The sequence below is a fragment of the Gekko japonicus genome, unplaced genomic scaffold (genome assembly GCF_001447785.1).
Source record: "Gekko japonicus isolate JY-2015 unplaced genomic scaffold, Gekko_japonicus_V1.1 scaffold1755, whole genome shotgun sequence".
NCBI classification, from domain to species: Eukaryota; Metazoa; Chordata; class Lepidosauria; order Squamata; family Gekkonidae; genus Gekko; species Gekko japonicus.
In genome coordinates this window covers 86,683-106,118 of record NW_015166474.1, presented here as the reverse complement: position 1 = coordinate 106,118, position 19,436 = coordinate 86,683, and the positions used below count along the sequence as shown (strand labels likewise).

General features: G+C 49.1%; 1 protein-coding gene across 1 annotated transcript in view; it reads left to right on the top strand.

The window, feature by feature from the left end:
- The window catches only part of LOC107111187 (sodium channel protein type 5 subunit alpha-like), a gene marked incomplete at both ends in the record, with an annotated part of 379,380 nt that overhangs the window by 274,354 nt on the left and 85,590 nt on the right, over window positions 1-19,436 (top strand). The window contains one exon of the mRNA XM_015412116.1: window positions 6,777-6,900. Coding sequence (XP_015267602.1) covers window positions 6,777-6,900 — 124 coding nt within the window. The remainder of the gene's footprint in view (window positions 1-6,776; window positions 6,901-19,436) is intronic.

Sequence of the window (19,436 nt, the reverse complement as noted above, 5' to 3'; positions counted from 1 at the left end):
CATGGGGGTGCGGCCTAATGTGCTAATGAGCTGTGCTGTCATGGGTGTGGCCCAATATGCTAATGAGTTCCTGCTGTTGGGTGTGGCCTATTATGCTAATGAGTTCCTGCTGGGCTTTTTCTACAAAAAGAGCCCTGTTTTTAAGTATAAACATAATGGGTGCCCCCACAAGAAAAATAAATTGCCCCACAAAATGAAAAATCCTGGCTACAGCCCTGGGAAGAAATACCGTTTCTTTCCTTGCCCCACCCCTCAGACCCCCGATCCGAATTAGATGCCCGTGCCACTTCTGTTAAGTATTTAAAGGAGGATGCTAGAGGGATCTAAGCCAGGGTGTGCAAAGTTCTCTCTGGACTGGGACAGCGACGGCGTACCCTAAGGTGGGGCAGCTACCAGGCCCCATGGCTTCTGGTGGGGCCCACAGCCGCTGACCCCCCATGCACGCACCTCCCCTGCCACCAATCTGCATGCACCTCTGTTTTTGCTTCAATTGCTCCCCCACCCATTCTCCCCACTGCATAGAGTTATTGAGGGTGGCATGTGGGTGGTACATACTGGCAGCTACAGAGGTCCCCCCCCAAAAAAAAAGTCTCCTGGTGCCCCCCTCAAAGAAGAAGAAGAGGAGGAGGAGGAGGAGATTGGATTTATACCCTGCCCTTCACTTGGAGTCTCAGAGCGGCTTACAAACTCCTTTCCCTTCCCCTCCCCACAACAGACACCCTGTGAGGTAGGTGGGGACTGAGAGAGCTCTTTCCAGAACTACCCTTTCAAGAACAGCCCCGACAGAACTATGGCTTTCCCAAGGTCATCCAGCAGCTGCGAGCGGAGGAGTGGGGAATCAAACCCGGTTCTCCCGGATTAGAGTCCACGCACTTAACCACTACACCAAACCACTAAACCAAAAAACAATGGTTCCACTGACCATTCAGACGGTCCATCTTCAGTCCGGGCTAATGACTAAGTTCAAGGGGAAGGAGCGGACATGCTCATTCAAAGACATCTGGAACATGTTACTGGAGATTAATCAGTCTCTTAGAAGCCAAGGAGCTGCGGTAGCTTAAGTGGTTAAGATGCTGAACTGCAGGCTGTGGAAGGTTAGTAGTTCAGCAGTTCGAGACCCGGGTGCTGCATGATGGAGTGAGCTCCCATCTCTAGTTCCAGCTCCTGCCAACCTAGCAGTTCGAAAGCAAGGAATTGCAAGTAGATAAATAGGTACGACTTCGGTGGGAAGGTAACAGTGTTCCGTGCGCCTTGGTGTTTACTCATGCCGGCCACATGACCACGGAAACGTCTTCGGACAGCGCTGGCTCATCATCATTAACCCTGGTAGGGTCTAGGGTTTTTTAGAGAAGCAGCAAAGGAAAACGGAGCCTCAGCTAAATGTGGGGCAGTAGATGCTGGACCATGGAGTTGCGGTGGCTCAAGTGGTTAAGACGCTGAACTGCAGGCTGTGGAAGGTCAGTAGTTCAGCAGTTCGAGACCCGGGTGCTGCATGATGGAGTGAGCTCCCATCTCTAGTTCCAGCTCCTGCCAACCTAGCAGTTCGAAAGCAAGAAATTGCAAGTAGATAAATAGGTACCACTTCGGTGGGAAGGGAACAGCGTTCCATGCGCCTTGGTGTTTAGTCATGCCGGCCACATGACCACGGAAACGTCTTCAGACAGCGCTGGCTCTTCGGCTTTGAAACGGAGATGAGCACCGCAATCCTAGAGTCGGATTCGACTGGCTTTCGAGCAAGGGAACCTTTACCTTTACCTTTATGTAGAAGCCAACAGGGCTTCGGTTCCAACTGGGTTTGTGGGCTAGGTTGCTAGAATCCTTTCTAGTAGGATCCATCATCGACGCCTCCATAGTCCAGCCACGAAACACATCCTCAGTTCCTGGAAAGGCCTCCATCATTCTCACCGTGTCTGTTCTCAAGAAGTCTGTAGCAGGCAAATCATCAGCTGCTTAGACATGTTCATCTTCATCAGGAAGGGTTTGGGGGCAGGTTAAACACTTTGTGCTTGGAAATCTCCAGCGAGCAGCTATTTGTGTCCTTAATCTTATCGTCTTAAAGGTGGTGTTTTCTCTCTGTTATCTTGTCTGATGGATCCCTTGGAACTCTCTGGGGCGGGGAGGGGAGACCAGCAGGAGGCTGCAATTAGCAAAATGCAGAAGTCTTCGGTATTTTCATATTCTGCTGAGTCGGAGCGGCCGTGTCCAAATTGAGGCCGTTTTGAGATTCCAAGTTGGCGCTGCGGGGCTGGGACTTTTGGTTCATGGAATGGCAGAAATGAAAGCATCAACCGCTCCGGTGCTCATGGAGACGATCAAAGGCCGGGACCGAGATGTTTCGACCCAAAGCGAAGTTTCGTGTCGCGCTTTTCGTACGGGATGATGGCTCTCCCTTAGGAACTTTTATACATTGCTGTGTGTCTGCTAAGGATTCCCCTTGCACACTTGCCGCAGAATCCCTGTTGTTGCATAGGATTCTAGGACGCACTCTAGTATACGCTCTCCGATCATGGCAAATGCAGGTCAAGGTTGTCGGGCTCTGTTGCAACCTTGAATGAACTGAAAGCACACCATGGAATGTGCCGACAGTGGCCAAGTTCCTGTCCAGGCACTGAGTCTGCATTTGGTCCATACCCGGGGTGGAGACTCACACCCCGTTCCGTGTCATTCAGCAACTCTTCATCACCCATCAGGTGCAAAATACCGATGGAGAGATGTCATTGTAACATAATGAATGCTTGTAATTTTCACAAGAGCGCTTTGTTAAGCTGTTTAAACAGACTGTGTCACTATTTCTTTCCTTCCCCATTTCACCGGTCTTCTCCTTGTCATCGTATTCTGTTGTTCTGTGACTATGTGCCCTTTAATATGGAATCGGAATCAACATAAATCATTCTTGGGAATACCTGTGTATAGAAAACAAGACGGCGGGTTTGAGCCTACCTGACGTGCTGGTTTTCTATGTGGAAGGATTTCTTTCCCCGGGAAGATTCAGTCATGTGACACTCCCCTCACTCCAGATCTGAAGTGCCAGACAGTCACAGGTTTTTGGCCTTAGTGAGAAATCGATCTGAGGTCCAAACTAGATGTTTCGCCTTGGGGGAATTTTTGGGGAGAAGGGAAGGCAGAAGCCCCTCCTTCCCCCACATTGTGGTCCTGAACACAATCGGGTCACTACACACATAAGAACACAGTAGTACACACCAAGGCCCCGGTCACACGTAAAGGTTTGGCCCGGGAGAGGGACGGATTGGGGGCGCAGCAAACGGGCGCAATCTCACCGCAACATCTGGGAAGCGGTGCGCACCCGTCCCCGATCTGTCCCAACCCCCGAAAAGGCGCAACAAAAATACACCACCTACCAAGGTGGTTCTTCCAGCACGGCCGCATCAAGGCCGGCCGTGGGATCGCCGGCGCGTCCTTCTGCCGGCGCATCCCCGGCTCCTGGCTGAACTGCGCATGCTCAGACATGCGCAGTTCGGCAGTCTCCCGTTCCCCACTGTCGCTTTCCCCAGCATCTGATCGTGCCGGGGGGGGATCAATGTGATCCCGCCGCCACGTGTTTCTTTTGGTGTGGCTTTATAAAGCCGCACTTTCACCCGTTCCTTTCCCCCCGTGTGGCAGGGACCATAGGAACGTTCGTTCCCTAACCTCACATTTGACTGTGGAAAGATCAAAGGTGGACCGGGGAAATCCTGACCCAGCTCATACGACACAAAACATCTAGTTTGAGCCTCAGTTCCCAACCCAGTCCTGTTGTGCACCTCGTTATAACATTAAGAAACCTGTCCTCTGCCCACATCTTAGAAGTCACTTCCGTTCCTGATACTGAGGCGTAATCTTCGTGGGGGCAGCGGGGCTTCAGCCCCCGCCGAAATTTTCAGGAAGGTGCTCAGCCTCCCCCGGGAGCCACCCTTGCTCCTAGCACAGCAATGCCTCTGGCCCAGCCCCAGCCCCCCCCCTCCGGGAAATTGGAAAGTCTACACCCTTGAAAGCAGTGTCGGAATGGGATCCACCCCCTTCCAAAAAAAAGTGGGTTTGGCCACTGGATATCATGAGTCCAACCACCATGGATCCAATTAGGATCAGGCCCAGATGCCTCCAGACCAGCCTGATGCAGACTGTGTGTGATTCCACACTAGACCTTAAATCCTGGTTCAACCCTGTCCCCGGACTTAATTCTACACGACACTCAAGTTCACCCCTGCAATGATCTCGGGTTATGTTTTAACACATATAATTCACTGCCACAGGAGGTGGTGGCAGCTACAAGCATGGACGGCTTCAAGAGGGAATCGGATAAGCATATGGAGCAGAGGTCCATCAGTGGCTATTGGCCACAAGGTATAGATAGGAACTCTCGGTCTGGGGCAAGTGATGCTCTGTATTCTTGGTGCCTGGGGGGGGGGCGCAACAGTGGGAGGGCTTCTAGTGTCCTGGCCCCACTGCTGGACCTCCTGATGTTCTTATTTTCCACATTACATTGAGGTCACCCCAGTTTTGCCCACACTTGTCCCGGGATAAATGGATGTTGTAACAACCAGGAATAAATGCAAGGTATGGTGTCGCGAGTGGAACTCTGATACAACCGGGGATGAGATCCAAGTGTGGAAAGGACCCTTCTTGTCACACATATGCTCACCAAACCCTCTTTGGCACTGCAACCCTTTCCCAAACTTGCCTGTGGCCCATGCTCATAAATATGCATGGTAGCATCCAGATCCATCGGAGCGACATCACCCACTGCTGTCAGCAACTCTGGGTGCTGCAGCACATCCCGGCCTAATGAGGGCCTTACCTGGTCTCCCTACGTGAGCCTTCTCCGCCGCCATATGCAGGTAAGGGATGGAACAGAGGGGTGGGCCTGCACGGGGGCTCCCTGGTAAAGGTCTCATACCCACCCTGGATTATGTGGCTCAAAGTCTGGAGGACGTCCAGCCACCTAAACTGATTTCTGGTGTGGATTTGGGGCAGAGCCGGCCCATTACTATGGAGAAGCGTCCCCCAGCTCATTACAGGTTGTTGCCTGGACGGTTGCCAACTGGCTGGGGACGACAGGTTCTGTCTCTTTGGAGGTGGAAAGGGCCATCAAATTGCAGCTGATTTATGGCGATTCCAGGGCTATTTTTGGGCAGGAACGCACAGAAACGGAGTTCCGGCTGGCTCCCGAGTTGGCCACACCCAGCAGGAACTCATTAGCATAATAGGCCACACCCAACAGCAGAAACTAATTAGGATTGGCTACGTTAGGGGTGTGTGGCCTAACATGCAAAGGAGTTCCTGCTACAAAAAAAGCCCTGGGTTTTGACAACAAACGCGGTAAACAGAATAAGAAGGGAAAGGTGGGTGTGGCTGGATGACAACACTTCTGGTAACATGGGGGTGTGGCCTAGTATGCTAATGAGCTGTGTTGTCGGGGGTGGGGCCTAATATGCTAATGAGTTTCGGCTGTTGGGTGTGGTCTATTATGCTAATGGGGTGTCAAGGCCAGAGAAGACCAGAGGTGGTTTGCCCTTTCCGCAGAGCAGCCCTGGACTTCCTTGGTGGTCTCCCATCCAAGTGCTAAGGAAGTACACTCACAGGGAAATGTCGATCGCAACTTTGGGGTCGGGAAGCAGTTTTTCTCCATGCCAGTTTGGCCAGAACATAAGAACATCAGAGAAGCCAATGCTGGATCAGGCCAAAGGCCCATCCAGTCCAACACTCTGTGTCACACAGTGGCCAAAAATACCAGGTGCCATCAGGAGGTCCACCAGTGGGGCCAGGACATTAGAGGCCCTCCACTGTTGACCCCCCCCCCAAGCACCAAGAAGACAGAGCATCACTTGCCCCAGAGACCCTATCTATACCTTGTGGCTAATAGCCACTGATGGACCTCTGCTCCATATGCTTATCTAATTCCCTTTTGGAGCCGTCCATGCTTGTAGCCGCCACCACTTCCTGTGGCAGTGAATTCCAGGTATCCTGGAGAGATTTTTTGCCATCTTTTGGGCATGGAGCAGGGCTCACTGGGGTTGTGGGGCGGAGGCAGTGGTGAATTTCTTGCATTGTACAGGGGGTTGGACTAGATGACCCTGGAGGTCCCTTCCAACTCTGTGATTCTGTGATTCTAAGGCTGACCCTGCTAAGCTTCCAAGATCTGACCGTATCGGGCCATCCTGGGCCATCTGGGCCTGTGTCTTTAATAGAGGCTCAATGCGATGTTATTTACCAGGTGATGTTATTACCTGAAAAGCTTTCCTTGCCCATTTCCACAAACCAGTAAAGGTAAAGTTTTCCCTTGCTCGAAAGCCGGTCGAATCTGACTCTAGGGGGCGGTGCTCATTTCCAAGCTGAAGAGCCAGCGCTGTCCGAAGATGTTTCCGTGGTCATGTGGCTGGCATGACTAGATGCCGAGGCACACAGAACGCTGTTCCCTTCCCACCGAAGTGGTCCCTATTTATCTACTAGCAATTTCTTGCTTTCGAACTGCTAGGTTGGCAGGAGTGGGGGCCTCTATAAAAGGGACAGGACATCATTCCCCAGGCTTGTTGGCAACCCTTCTTGCCTTATCGGTGCATTCTTTTCATTCCTAGCATGCTCCTCTATCGCTTTTGAACAGTGGCTGGATATTAAGTGAGATGCATGGGGGGGGGGGAACTCACCACCGCCCCGTCTTCTCTACCATCTGAATCACTGTTGGCTTGCTTTTGTTTCATAAGAGGACTGATTCATCTTTCTTCCCTTCTTCTTCCCTTCTCACCCGTTTGCTCCTGTGTCTCCCCCCCCCCTGCACCCAGAAGTTTGAAGAGACCAGCCTTTCAGAAGGAAGCACGGTGGATTTAGCAATCCCGTCAGACCTCCTGGAACAGATGCCGGAACTGGCAGAAGAGATGATGGAGCCTGAGGACTGCTTCCCCGAACGTAAGGATGAGTCCCTCCTCTGACTTCTTTCCCCCGACCGTCAGGGGTCATTTCCTGCAGGAGCGGAGCTCCGGCAGTAAAGAGCCCAGGGGGCGGGCACTTGCAACAAGCCCCACCCCCTGTTCCCAGCAGCCAGTCAGAGCAAGAAGCAGCCAGATAAGTTGCAGAGCTCCCCCGGTGCCAAACAGTCCAGTGGCACCTTTAAGACCAAGTTTTATTCAGGTACAAGCTCTCCCTCCTCTGTGAAGACAGATCTGCACTTTCTCCCCCCGCCCCCAATAGCTAGCAATCCAAAACCGTCCAGTGGAGCCTGAGTGGTGGGTGTTGCCTTCTGACTCACTTCCGGTGATGTCAGGGGGTGTGGCACATGCAAATTAGTTATGCTAATGAGTTATGCTAATGAGCTCCTGCACCTCTTTTTCTACTAAATGACCCCTGTCGACCGTAAAATGTCAAGAGCGAGTCAGAGGCCCACCGAGTGCATCTCGGGGCTGAAACGCAGCATCAGAGGAGTCGCAGGGGCAGCTGAGTCACTTCAGACGATAAGTGAGGGTTGCGTATCAGAAAAGGGATGGGTTGATTGACAGCGATAGAATGAGTGATTCAAGGTCTTTCCCGGTGGCATATTTTCTTGACTCGCTCGGGTCAGGCGGCTGTGGTCGATGGGTCTGGCAAGCATCTTGCAATGGGAAATGGTGTTTTCACCTACTGTTAGTTTAAGGGGCATGAAGAGAAGGAGAAGAGATTGGATTTATACCCCGCCCTTCACTACCCAAAGGAGTCTCAGAGCGGCTTACAAACTCCTTTTCCTCCCCTCCCCACAACAGACACCCTGTGAAGTAGGTGGGGCTGAGAGAGCTCTGACAGAAACTGCTCTTGAGAGAACAGCTGTGACAGAAGAAGAAGAAGAGATTGGATTCATACCCCACCCTTCACTACCCAAAGGAGGCTTACAGACTTCTTCCCCTTCCCCTCCCCACAACAGACACCCTGGGAGGTAAAAGAAGAAGAGATTAGATTTATACCCCGCCCTTCACTACCCAAGGGAGTCTCAGAGCGGCTTACAAACTCCTTTCCCTTCCCCTTCCCGCAACAGACACCCTGTGAGGTGGGTGGGGCTGAGAGAGCTCTGACAGAAACTGCTCTTTTTCAAGGACAGCTCTTGTTAGAGCTATGGCTTGCCCAAGGTCATCCAGCCAGGTGCAAGTGGAGGAGTGGGGAATCAAACCGGGTTCTCCCAGATTAGAGTCCGCACATTTAACCACTACACCAAACTGGCTCTACACATGAATCCATACATATATAGAGGTATGGAGACATATTATGTGTAGAAGGAGCAGAAGTTCACTGCTTAGACCCTTGCCCTGCCTGTGCATTCTCCGTCTAATCACTAGGGATGCCAGCCTCCAGGTGGGGCCTGGGGGTCTTCTGGAATTACAGCTCATCTCCAGACCACAGAGATCAGTTCCCCTTGAGAAAATGGATGCTTTGGAGGGTGGACTCTGTGGCGCTGCACCCCAAAGATGTCCCTGCCCTTCCCAGGATCCACCCCAAATCTCCAAGAGTTTCCCGAACTGGAGCTGGCAACCCTACCAGTTTGGTGTCGTGGTTAAATGCGCGGACTCTAATCTGGGAGAACCGGGTTTGATTCCCCCCCTCCTCCACTCGCACCTGGCTGGATGACCTTGGGCAAGCCGTAGCTCTGATAAGAGCTGTCCTTGAAAAAGAGCCATTTCTGTCAAGAGCTCTCTCAGCCCTACCTCCCTCACAGGCAATGTTCCCCCTAAGCTGTGGAGTCTTATGAGCAAAAATTCTACTTTGTGAGCTACTGGCATTAAAGTTCTGAGCAAGTGATTTGGCTACTGCATACATTAGTTTGCTCTGGAGCCATCCTCCCTGAGCTAAGACAAAAATCTGTGAGCCGGAGGCTAAAAAACTGTGAGCTAGCTCACACTAACTCATCTTAGAATGAGCACTGCTCACAGGGTGTCTGTGGTGGGGAGGGGAAGGGAAAGGAGATTCTAAGCCGCTCTGAGACTCCTTCAGGTAGTGAAGGGCAGGGTATAAATCCAATCTCTTCTCTTCTTCTTCTTCTCCCCCCCACCCGCGTCTCCCGGCCAGTGATCAGGGGGACCTGGCAACCCTAACCGCTTAGGAACCAATGAACTGCCTGCACGATAGCTCAGTTTGGACAGAACACTGGTTTTGTGAGACCACGAGTTGGCTGGCAGGCGACCATGAAAACCCTCAGAACAAAGTTTGAGTCCGGTGGCACCCTCAAGGCCAACAAAGTGTAATTCTGGGTATCAGCTTTCGTGTGCACGCACACCCTATTTAAATTCTTGTTTGCCTCGACCAATACTGGTTTCATGGCCTTCACTCCTCCCCCCCCCCCCCCCACACCAAACACACACCTCCTCCAAAGAGATCTGGAAAGTATCCCAGCTTGCATTGCGGCAAGAGCACCGCTGAGTAAAGATAGTTTCGGAGGGTCGCCGTGTTGTTCTGCAGTAGAAGTCCAGCAGCACCTTGGAGACCCAACAGTATCTGGGGAGTATGAGCATTTGAGACTCAGGGCACTGATGGTGATGATGATGATGATGATGGTGATGATGATGATGATGATGAAGAAGAAGAAGAAGAAGAAGACGATGACGTGGAGGAGGTGAAGGAGGAGGAGGAGATTGGATTTATACCACGCCCTTCACTCAGAGTCTCAGAGCAGCTTACAATCTCCTTTCCCTTCCCCTCCCCGCAACAGATGCCCTGTGAGGTAAGTGGGGCTGAGAGAGCTCTTTCGAGAACTGCCCTTGAGAGAACAGCTCTGAAAGAACTTGTCGCTGACCCAAGGTCACACCAGCAGCTGCACGTGGAGGAGTGGGGAATCAAACCTGGTTCTCCCAGATTAGAGTCCGCGCTCCTAACCACTACACCAAACTGGCTCTGAAGGGAGCTCTGACTCTCAAGAGCTTATACCTTGAAGATCTTGTTGATCCCTGTGGTGCTACTGGACTAGAACATAGCTTTTCTACTGAGTACAGATGTTGTATGGCAGTGTGTGTAGTGTAGCCAGGATATCCGAAGATTGTCTGGCAGCCAGAAGTTCTAGCCCTTTTAGAGTTAAGCACCACTAGGTGGCGAGCTAGACTTGTTTTTGAGGCAAGAGATGTCTCAGAGGTGGTTTGCCATTGCCTAGCTATGCATCACGACCCTGGTATTCCTTGGACACCCCTGGTATTCCTTGGAGGTCACCCTTTCAAATACTTGCCAGGGCCGACTCTGCTATGAAGCCCAGATATCCAAGATTGCGCTTCACACAAAACCACAGCAAGACTAACAGTACAATTCGAAGCAGAGTTACCCCCTTCGAAGTCCACTGAAGTCTTAGAGTAACTACGATCTAAGGAACTCTGGGCTCAGAGGAACTCCACTTAGGATTACCGTGTCACCGTAGTTAATAGGACATTGCCGGAGCGTCTGTTTGCTCAGAAAAAAATTTGCATTTGTCTTCTAACTTTTAATTCCGCCAGACTCTCCAGTTGTGACCGCGAATAGATGTCGGACACAAACCCATCACGGGTCTCCGTCCCTCTGTAAAAAAAGCAAATTCTGCAAATGTGTCCAGCTTCAATTTAAATTCTGGCTCCCAGGGAAGTGATTTAACCCTTTAACCCTCGCATGGTTTTGCTAATCGAAACCGTGCTCAGTGGGCTGTTATTAGCATTTCCAAGGGGGGAAAGATGGCTTTTTTAAAACAATCTCTTTTTTCCTTTGCCTTTTGCCTTTGACAGATGTCCTGAAATCAGTATATGGCCGATTCCGCACTAGAGCTACCTCGATGTGGCACCGCCGTTTGCCCAGATACTCTTGGTCAATTTCACACCCAAAGCTGCGGGGCTGCATTTGACCCGCGGCTTCGCCCGATTTCCTCCGCAGTTTCCTGATCCTCAAAAAACAGCGCCAGACTCTCCAGTTGTGACCGCGAATAGATGTCGGACACAAACCCATCACGGGTCTCCGTCCCTCTGTAAAAAAAGCAAATTCTGCAAATGTGTCCAGCTTCAATTTAAATTCTGGCTCCCAGGGAAGTGATTTAACCCTTTAACCCTCGCATGGTTTTGCTAATCGAAACCGTGCTCAGTGGGCTGTTATTAGCATTTCCAAGGGGGGAAAGATGGTTTTTTTTAAAAAAATCTCTTTTTTCCTTTGCCTTTTGCCTTTGACAGATGTGCTGAAATCAGTATATGGCTGATTCCGCACTAGAGCTGCCGCGATGTGGCGCCGCCGTTTGCCCCGATACTCTTGGTCAATTTCACACCCGAAGCCGCGGGGCTGCATTTTGACCTGCGGCTTCGCCCGATTTCCTCCGCAGTTTCCTGATCCTCAAAAAACAGGATCACGAAACTGCAGGGGAAATCGGGCGAAGCTGCGAGTCAAAATAATGTATCATATTCTGCCTCCCCAAATAACGTGTACCACCTCTGACCTTGAATCCAGATGTCAATTCGTGCATGTCTCATCCCCAGCTCTGCAGCCTGAATCACGTGAAACAACATGGGAAACATGAATAGCAGTGACCCAGCATATAAAATAAGTTCACCTAGCAGAGGAGGGACTCAATGCAGAACTGTTTTCTTTTGGCAACAGCCCTTGGGTGGGCAGGAATGGAATTGTGCTAGTTTCTGTTCTGCCCTTGAGAGCCAGTTTGGTGTCGTGGTTAGGAGCGTGGACTCTAATCTGGGAGAACCAGGTTTGATTCCCTCACTCCTCCACATGCAGCTGCTGGTGTGACCTGGGGTCAATGACAAGTTCTTTCAGAGCTGTTCTCTCAAGAGCAGTCCTTGAAGTACTCTCTCAGGCCCACCTCCCTCACAGGGTGTCTGTTGTGGGGAGGGGAAGGGAAAGGAGATTGTAAGCCACTCTGAGACACCTTTGAGTAGTGAAGGGCAGGATATAAATCCAATCTCCTCCTCCTCCTCCTCTTCCTCTTCTTCTTCACTTGAAAATTCTCCCCATCTGAATTTCTGTCCAGATTTTGAGGCTCTGGATTACTGAGTCCTGTTTGTGGAATGGCAATAATCTTCAGGAATGTAGCTTTGGTCCCTTTTAATTCCTGGACTTCGTAGAGACTGGTGAACATAAGAACATAAGAGATACCAATGTTGGATCAGGCCAAAGGCCCATCCAGTCCAACACTCTGTGTCACACAGTGGCCAGAATACCAGGTGCCATCAGGAGGTCCAGCAGTGGGGCCAGGACATTAGAAGCCCTCCCACTGTTGACCCCCCCCAAGCACCAAGAAGACAGAGCATCCCTTGCCCCAGAGCCTCTATCTATACCTTGTGGCTAATAGCCACAGATGGACCTCTGATGGTGCCTGTATGCAGTTTGTCAAATTTCCTTCCATTCTTTCTCATCTTTCCCCATATATTTTATGGAGACATACAGGCAATCATGCACATTCGTCAGTTCAGAAGGGAACTGCAATGCTTTCCTGTTTGTCCAATCATGTGCGTGCTCAGTTTGTGTTGCAGGCATTATCATTCTCCCTTCCCCCATTTTATCCTCACAGTAACCTTGTGAGGTGGGTCCAGTGGCACCTTTAAGACCAACAAAGTTTAATTCTGGGTATAAGCTTTTGTGCGCAGGCACACTTCAGGTATCTTTGTTCTGTTGCTTCAGACCAACACGGCTACCCACCTGAATCTATTTTCTTTCTTTTTTTTGAAAAAGCTTTATTAGCTCCTCTAAAAAGGGGAGATATTTCGCTAAAAGTTAGAAATAAGGAAGGGTATAAAGAGGGACAAAGAAAAGTGGTATTAATAATATGTTAGTCTGTTAAACTTTTTATAATCCAATCAGAGAATCCACATTTTTATTTTTCTTCCTCATCGAAGCTTCTTCTTTTCTTCTAGTAGTGTTAACCAAAGCAATTAGTATGTTAGTATTGTCCTTCTGGTATCAGTTTGTTCTTCCAAAGTAATCTATTTTCTTGTGAGGTAGGTTAGGCTGAGGGGCTGTGGTGGCAGTGGTTAAGACGCTGAACTGCAGACCAGAAGGTCAGTAGTGCAGCAGTTCGTGATCCAAGTGCCGCATGACGAAGTGAGCGCCCATCTCTGGCCCCAGCTCCTGGCAACCATGCAGTTCGAGAGCAAGAAATTGCAAGTAGATAAATGGGTACCGCTTCGGTGGGAAGGTAACAACATTCCATGCACCTCGGCATTTAGTCATGCTAGCCACGTGACCACAGAAATGTCTTCGGACAGCACTGGCTCTTCGGCTTGGAAATGGAAATGAGCACCGCCCCCTAGAGTCGGAATAGACTGACTTTCGAGCAAGGGAAACCTTTGTCTTTAGATTAGACTGAGAATCACCTAGCAAGATCGTGGGTCTCCTAAATTGTAGTCAAAAAATTTAATCAGTACTCCACACTGGCTCTGTGTGCACACACAGCTATGGTATAGGGGTTGGATTGGGTAATCAAGTGGGGTTGCCAGCAGTGTTCCCTCTAAGCTGAGTCAGTGTGAGCTAGTTCACAGTTTTTGAGCCTCCAGCTCACACATTTTTGTCTTAGCTCAGGAAGGAGGGCTCCAGAGCAAACTGATTTATGTAGCAGCCGAATCGCTCGCTCACAACTTTAATGCCAGGAGCTCACAAAGTAGAATTTTTGCTCACAAGACTCCACAGCTTAGAGGGAACATTGGTTGCCAGCCTCCAGGTAGAACCTGGATATCCCTCAGATTCCCCAGAACTGTAATTCTCCCAGAATTAAAATTGATCTCCAGATGACAGAGAGTGGTTGCTTTAGAGGGTGGACTCCGTGGAATCACATCTCCTGCCCTCCCCACATTCCACCCCCAAATCTGCAGGAATTCCCAAAACTAGAGTTGGAAACCCTAGAATGAAGGATGGAATGAAAGCCACGAGTAAAACTGCCTGTGTGCCAGTTCCAAAATTAATTTTCAGAATTCCAAACATTCCAAAATTAATTTTCAGAATTCTGAACATTCCAACATTAATTTTCAGAATTCCAAACATTCCAAAATTAATTTTCAGAATTCCGAACGGAAATGGAAAGGAAGGTTGACCGGAATTATGCATTTCTGGTAACCGTTGACTGATTGCGTGAGACGATCCTTTCGCTTTTTAGATTAAAACGTGTCCGCACTCGGTAAACTCACGACTCCGCCTGCTGCCACCGAAAGGCGGGGATGTGGCATGACACACGTGGAGAGATTCCCCCCTCAGTTTGATTCCGCAGCTCAGATCTGCAAGGGAGCAGAGGGAGAAATCTCTTTGAAAGGCTGCGCTGTTCAAAATGAGTTTCTCTTCTGGCTGATTGTTCTACAGGATACTTCCCCGGGGCGTTGGGAGCGGGACGAGTGGGGGGGGGGATAAGGTGAGCTGAACCATCATTGATCTATGAGCATACGTACACCTCCCAAAGGATTATGGAAGTCAGAAACACGCCTGCTCAAAGAGGGGGATGCAAGGGCCCCTCCAGTCAGCAAAACGGCAGCACTGGAAAAGGTGATTGAATGAGGTAACAGAACCCCCTGCAGGGCATGCAAATGTCCTTAGGTTCCAGGCCTTTTCCTGGCAGTTCTGCTTAAACGCAGCAACCAAACATTAATTCTGTCGACAGGAACAGGCCTAGTACAGCGGTGTGGGTACTCCAGCGTATGTGACTGTTTGCACGCTCCTTTCCAGATGTGTTCTGTTTTCCAAGGAGCTTGCAAAACGGCGCTTCTTTTTTGCACGGGCAATGCACTCCATAAATAGATCGATAAGACAGTGACCTACATTTTGTGATAAGTGGTAGTACATATAAGAGAGTGCATGATAGCTACCATACCGAGCTTCCTTGTGGCAAGAGAACGGCTGAGGACCGAGTTATGTACAGGTGTGTCCTCACTGGGAATTTGCCATAATCCAGAGCTGTTGCAAAGTTGATTTGAGCAGCAATCAGTTGTCAGGATTGCCTGTGCAGAAAATGATTTGGAACCAGACACCACAGGAAGTTGTACTTTGCACAGGTTAAGTTGTCCTTCTTTGACAAAAGGGGGGGGGATGTGCTGGCAAAAAATGTGAGAAGACGGTTGAGAGAGAGGAATTTATCCTGGACTAAGAGCTAAGAGAAGAAGAGATTGGATTTATACTGCGCCCTTCATTACCCGAAGGAGTGTCAGAGCAGCTTACAAATCTCCTTTCCGTTCCCCTCCCCACAACAAACACCCTGTGAGGTAGGTGGGGCTGAGACCGCTCTCTCGATGACTGCCCTTGAGAGGACAGCTCTGAAATAACTTGTAACTGTCCCAAGGTCACACCAGCAACTGCATGTGGAGGAGTGGGGAATCAAACCCAGTTCTCTCCCAGATTAGAGTCTGTGCTCCTAACCACTACATCAAACTGGCTCTCAGAAAAGAAGAAACCCCATGAGATGCATCAGTTGCTGGGCTACTTATCTAGCAGATCTTAGTTCCATCCTTCCTCTAAAAAATCTAGGCCAACCTAGCAGTTTGAAAGCAAGAAATTGCAAGTAGATCAATAGGTACCGCTTTGGTGGGAAGGTAACAGTGTTCCGTGCGCCTCGGTGTTTAGTCATGCCGGCCACATGACCACGGAAACGTCTTCGGACAGCGCTGGCTCTTCGGCTTTGAAACGGAGATGAGTACCGCAACCCTAGAGTCGGACTCGACCGGCTTTCGAGCAAGGGAACCTTTACCTTTTAAGTGATTCTACCATTCCCTTTTTAGTTATCGTCCTTGGGCATTTCAACATACATCTGGAGGCTGTGTTCTCAGATCAAGGTCAGGACCTCATGGCAACTATGGGGCCATTGTGCTGTAATTGGCCCAACGCATGCAAAAGAACACATAGAAGACCGTTTCTGTTAGTTTGCTCTGAGCCCTCCTTCCTGAGCGAAGACAAAAATGTGTGAGCCTGAGGCTAAAAATCTGTGAGCTAGCTCAGCTGTGCTCAGCTTAGAGGGAACACCGCTCATGGCAACCATGGGGCCATTGTGCTGTAATTGGCCCAACGCATGCAAAAGAACACATACAAGACCGTTTCCAGAAGAGGGAAAAAACCACACTTTTAAAACTCGGGGGGGGGGGATGTCTCCACAACAGGGTACATGAATTCACACAAAATGGCAACCATGTGATCGCAGAAGGATCACATGCATTGCATACTCTGTGCACGCTCATATGCATTGTGTGTTACTGAAATGGGCTAGTGACACGTGAGCCAGGCAGGTGCTACAGAAGTAACAGACTTAATGCTAGATGTGACACTAAAATGAAAAGGAATGCGGGAAAGCCTCATCCTAGCTAAAAAGCAACTCTGTCTCTTCAACTAGCAACTATAGCAAGTTAATTGTACTCTATCATGAACAGGTCAGGCACACAATAGTCATGTAATTTGCAAAGCACCAGAACCTATAAAAGTACAATCTCTACTTGAATAGTGCTAATACAGGCAAAGGAACAGTGGGGAGTTGCTGCTTATATGGATTCAAGAAAGACTCTCCCGTACCACCACCAGACAACATTGGCGTCTCTTATGTTCTTATGTAATCCCCTTCCTAACATGGCTACCAACTTGAGTCACCATCCAGAGACGGAATTCCTCCAAGATAACTACTTCCTACTTAAGGCTTGCAACCTTCAGGTGGGGTCTGGACTGGATGGGCCTTTGGCCTGATCCAACATTGGCATCTCTTATGTTCTTATGTACTTACATGCATTGCATACTCAATGCACACTCATATGCATTGTGTGTTACAACCCCATTTCACATCTGAAATGGGCTAGTGACACCTGGGCCAGGCAGGTGCTACAGCAGTAACAGACTTAATGCTAGATGTGACACTAAAATGAAAAGGCATGCAGGAAAGCCTCATCCTAGCTAAACAGCAACTCTGTCTCTTCAACTAGCAACTATAGCAAGTTAATTGTACTCTATCATGAACAGGTCAGGCACACAATAGTCATGTAATTTGCAAAGCACCAGAACCTATAAAAGTACAATCTCTACTTGAATAGTGCTAATACAGGCAAAGGAACAGTGGGGAGTTGCTGCTTATATGGATTCAAGAAAGACTCTCCCGTGCTCATCTCCGTTTCAAAGCCGAAGAGCCAGCGCTGTCCGAAGACATTTCCGTGGTCATGTGGCCGGCATGACTAAACGTCAAGGCGCACGGAACGCTGCTACCTTCCCACCGAAGTGGTACCTATTTATCTACTTGCAATTTCTTGCTTTCAAACTGCTAGGTTGGCAGGAGCTGGAACTAGAGATGGGAGCTCACTCCATCATGCGGCACCCGGGTCTCGAACTGCTGAACTACTGACCTTATTGACATTTGGTTGGGAGCACAAAGTTTGCACTGAGGGGGCAGCAAGAAAATATCTTTTTTGTGGCAAAATCACAATCCGGCCCTCACTCTCAGCAAAGGGTTTTTTCTTTTTCTTTTTAAACAAATTTTTTATTCAGGATATAATCAATCACAACCAACATTAGTTATACATTTTATACCCGTTACATCCTACCCCCCTCCCTTTTCCCCCCTACATGGCTTCCCACAGTGCTACGACCTCCTGCATATTTCTTAACCTTTCTCCTCCATCCGCTTCTTCATTACAAAATCACTAGGTAACTATTAGTCAACTATTACAGTTATATCTCTATCTTTTCATATTATCGAAGTTCCATGTTCAATAATTATTAAAGCAAAATAAGTTGTCTCTTACATCCCAATATTTTTCCAAGTAGTCTTTAAAGTCTTTCCAGTCTTTATAGAAGTCCTCTGCTTCCATATTATTAAGCTTCCGCGTCATCTTGTCCATTTCAACCGAAAACAGTAACTTTTTAATCCAGTCTTCGACTCTCGGGACTTCATCTTTCTAGAGGCCGTTATATTTATTTCCACAACAGGCCTTTTTCCTATTGGTATATAATGCCATAGAGTCCACCCTCCAAAGTAGCCATTTTCTCCAGAGGAACTGATCTCTGTTGCCTGGGGATTAGTTATAATAACAGGATATCCCCAGGCAGCACATGTAGCTTGGCCTCCCTCACTAGGCACCTGCATTCATACCTACCTCATAGGGTTGTATGAGCATGAAATGAAGGACAGAATTAAAGAACTCTGCGCTTCTAGGCAAATGAACAGGATAAAAAAATATGTAACAAATAAAAATACATTGAAAGAGGCCCCTGGTTCAGTTCCGTGTCAATTTCTTGATATTTGATTTTGGTTTAGGGAGCACCAAATGGCAGATTTTCACAGCATCCCCCTTTGTGGGTCTTTACTTAGCGTTCTTGTAGTAAAATACCCAAATGTACAGGGATGGAAGCTGAGAGTATTAAAATTGCTAGCGCGCAAAACTCTTAATAGGAGGATTGTATGCAGAGATGCAGCTCAGGTGGGAGGAATGTAGCTGAAGGGGAGAGCATATTTTTCATACAAGAAGTCCCAAGTTCGGTTCCCGAAAGAAGGATCTAGAGTAGCAGGCCTTTGCCCAAGATAGGGCTGCCAAGCTCCCAGTGGGGGTAAGGGATCCCCTCTGATTTTTTTTTTAAAGCCCTGCTTACTTACTGAAAGTTTTTATTGGAAGTTACAATGGGTAGCTCTAGGAATTGCCAGAAACTCTGTGGTAAAACTCTATGGTAAAACCATAGAGTTTCACCATAGAGCTTCTGGCAATTCCTAGAGCTACCCATTGTATGATAAAACCATAGAGATTCCAGTGATTCCTAGAGCTACCCTTTGCAGGGGTCATTTCCTGCAGGAGCGCACAGGAGCGGAGCTCCGGCAGTAAAGAGCCTAGGGGGCGGGCACATGCAACAAGCCCCACCCCCTGCTCCCAGCAGCCCTCAGTCAGAGCAAGAAGCAGCCAGGTAAGTTGCAGAGCCCCCCCCGGTCCAAAACAGTCCAGTGGCACCTTTAAGACCAGGTTTTACGGGAGAGGCTGCAGGTGTGTGGGGGGTGGAAAGCTGAAGAGTGAGGGGGAAATAAAGGTAGGTTGATGATTGGCTGGGAAGGAGATAGGGTAGTTCTAGGAATTGCCAGAAACTCTGTGGTAAAACTCAATGGTAAAACCATAGAGTTTCACCATAGAGCTTCTGGCAATTCCTAGAGCTACCCATTGTATGATAAAACCATAGAGTTTCCAGTGATTCCTAGAGCTACCTTTTGACACTTTTGGGAGAGCTTCTGGTAAGAACTTCCAGTTAAGTACACAAGGCTGTATTAAAAAAAAATCCCACAATGCTACATCCCCTCAACAACCCTAGCCAGTTTGGTTGTAGTGGTTAGGAGTGCAGACTCTAATCTGGAAAAACCAGGTTTGAGTCCCCACTTCTCCACGTGCAGCTGCTGGTGTGACCTTGAGTCAATCACAAGTTCTGTCAGAGCTGTTATCTCAAGGGCAGTTCTCGGGAGAGCTCTCTCAGCCCCACCTACCTCACAGGGTGTCTGTGGTGGGGAGGGGAAGGAAAAGGAGATTGTAAGTCACTCTGAGACTCCTTTGGGT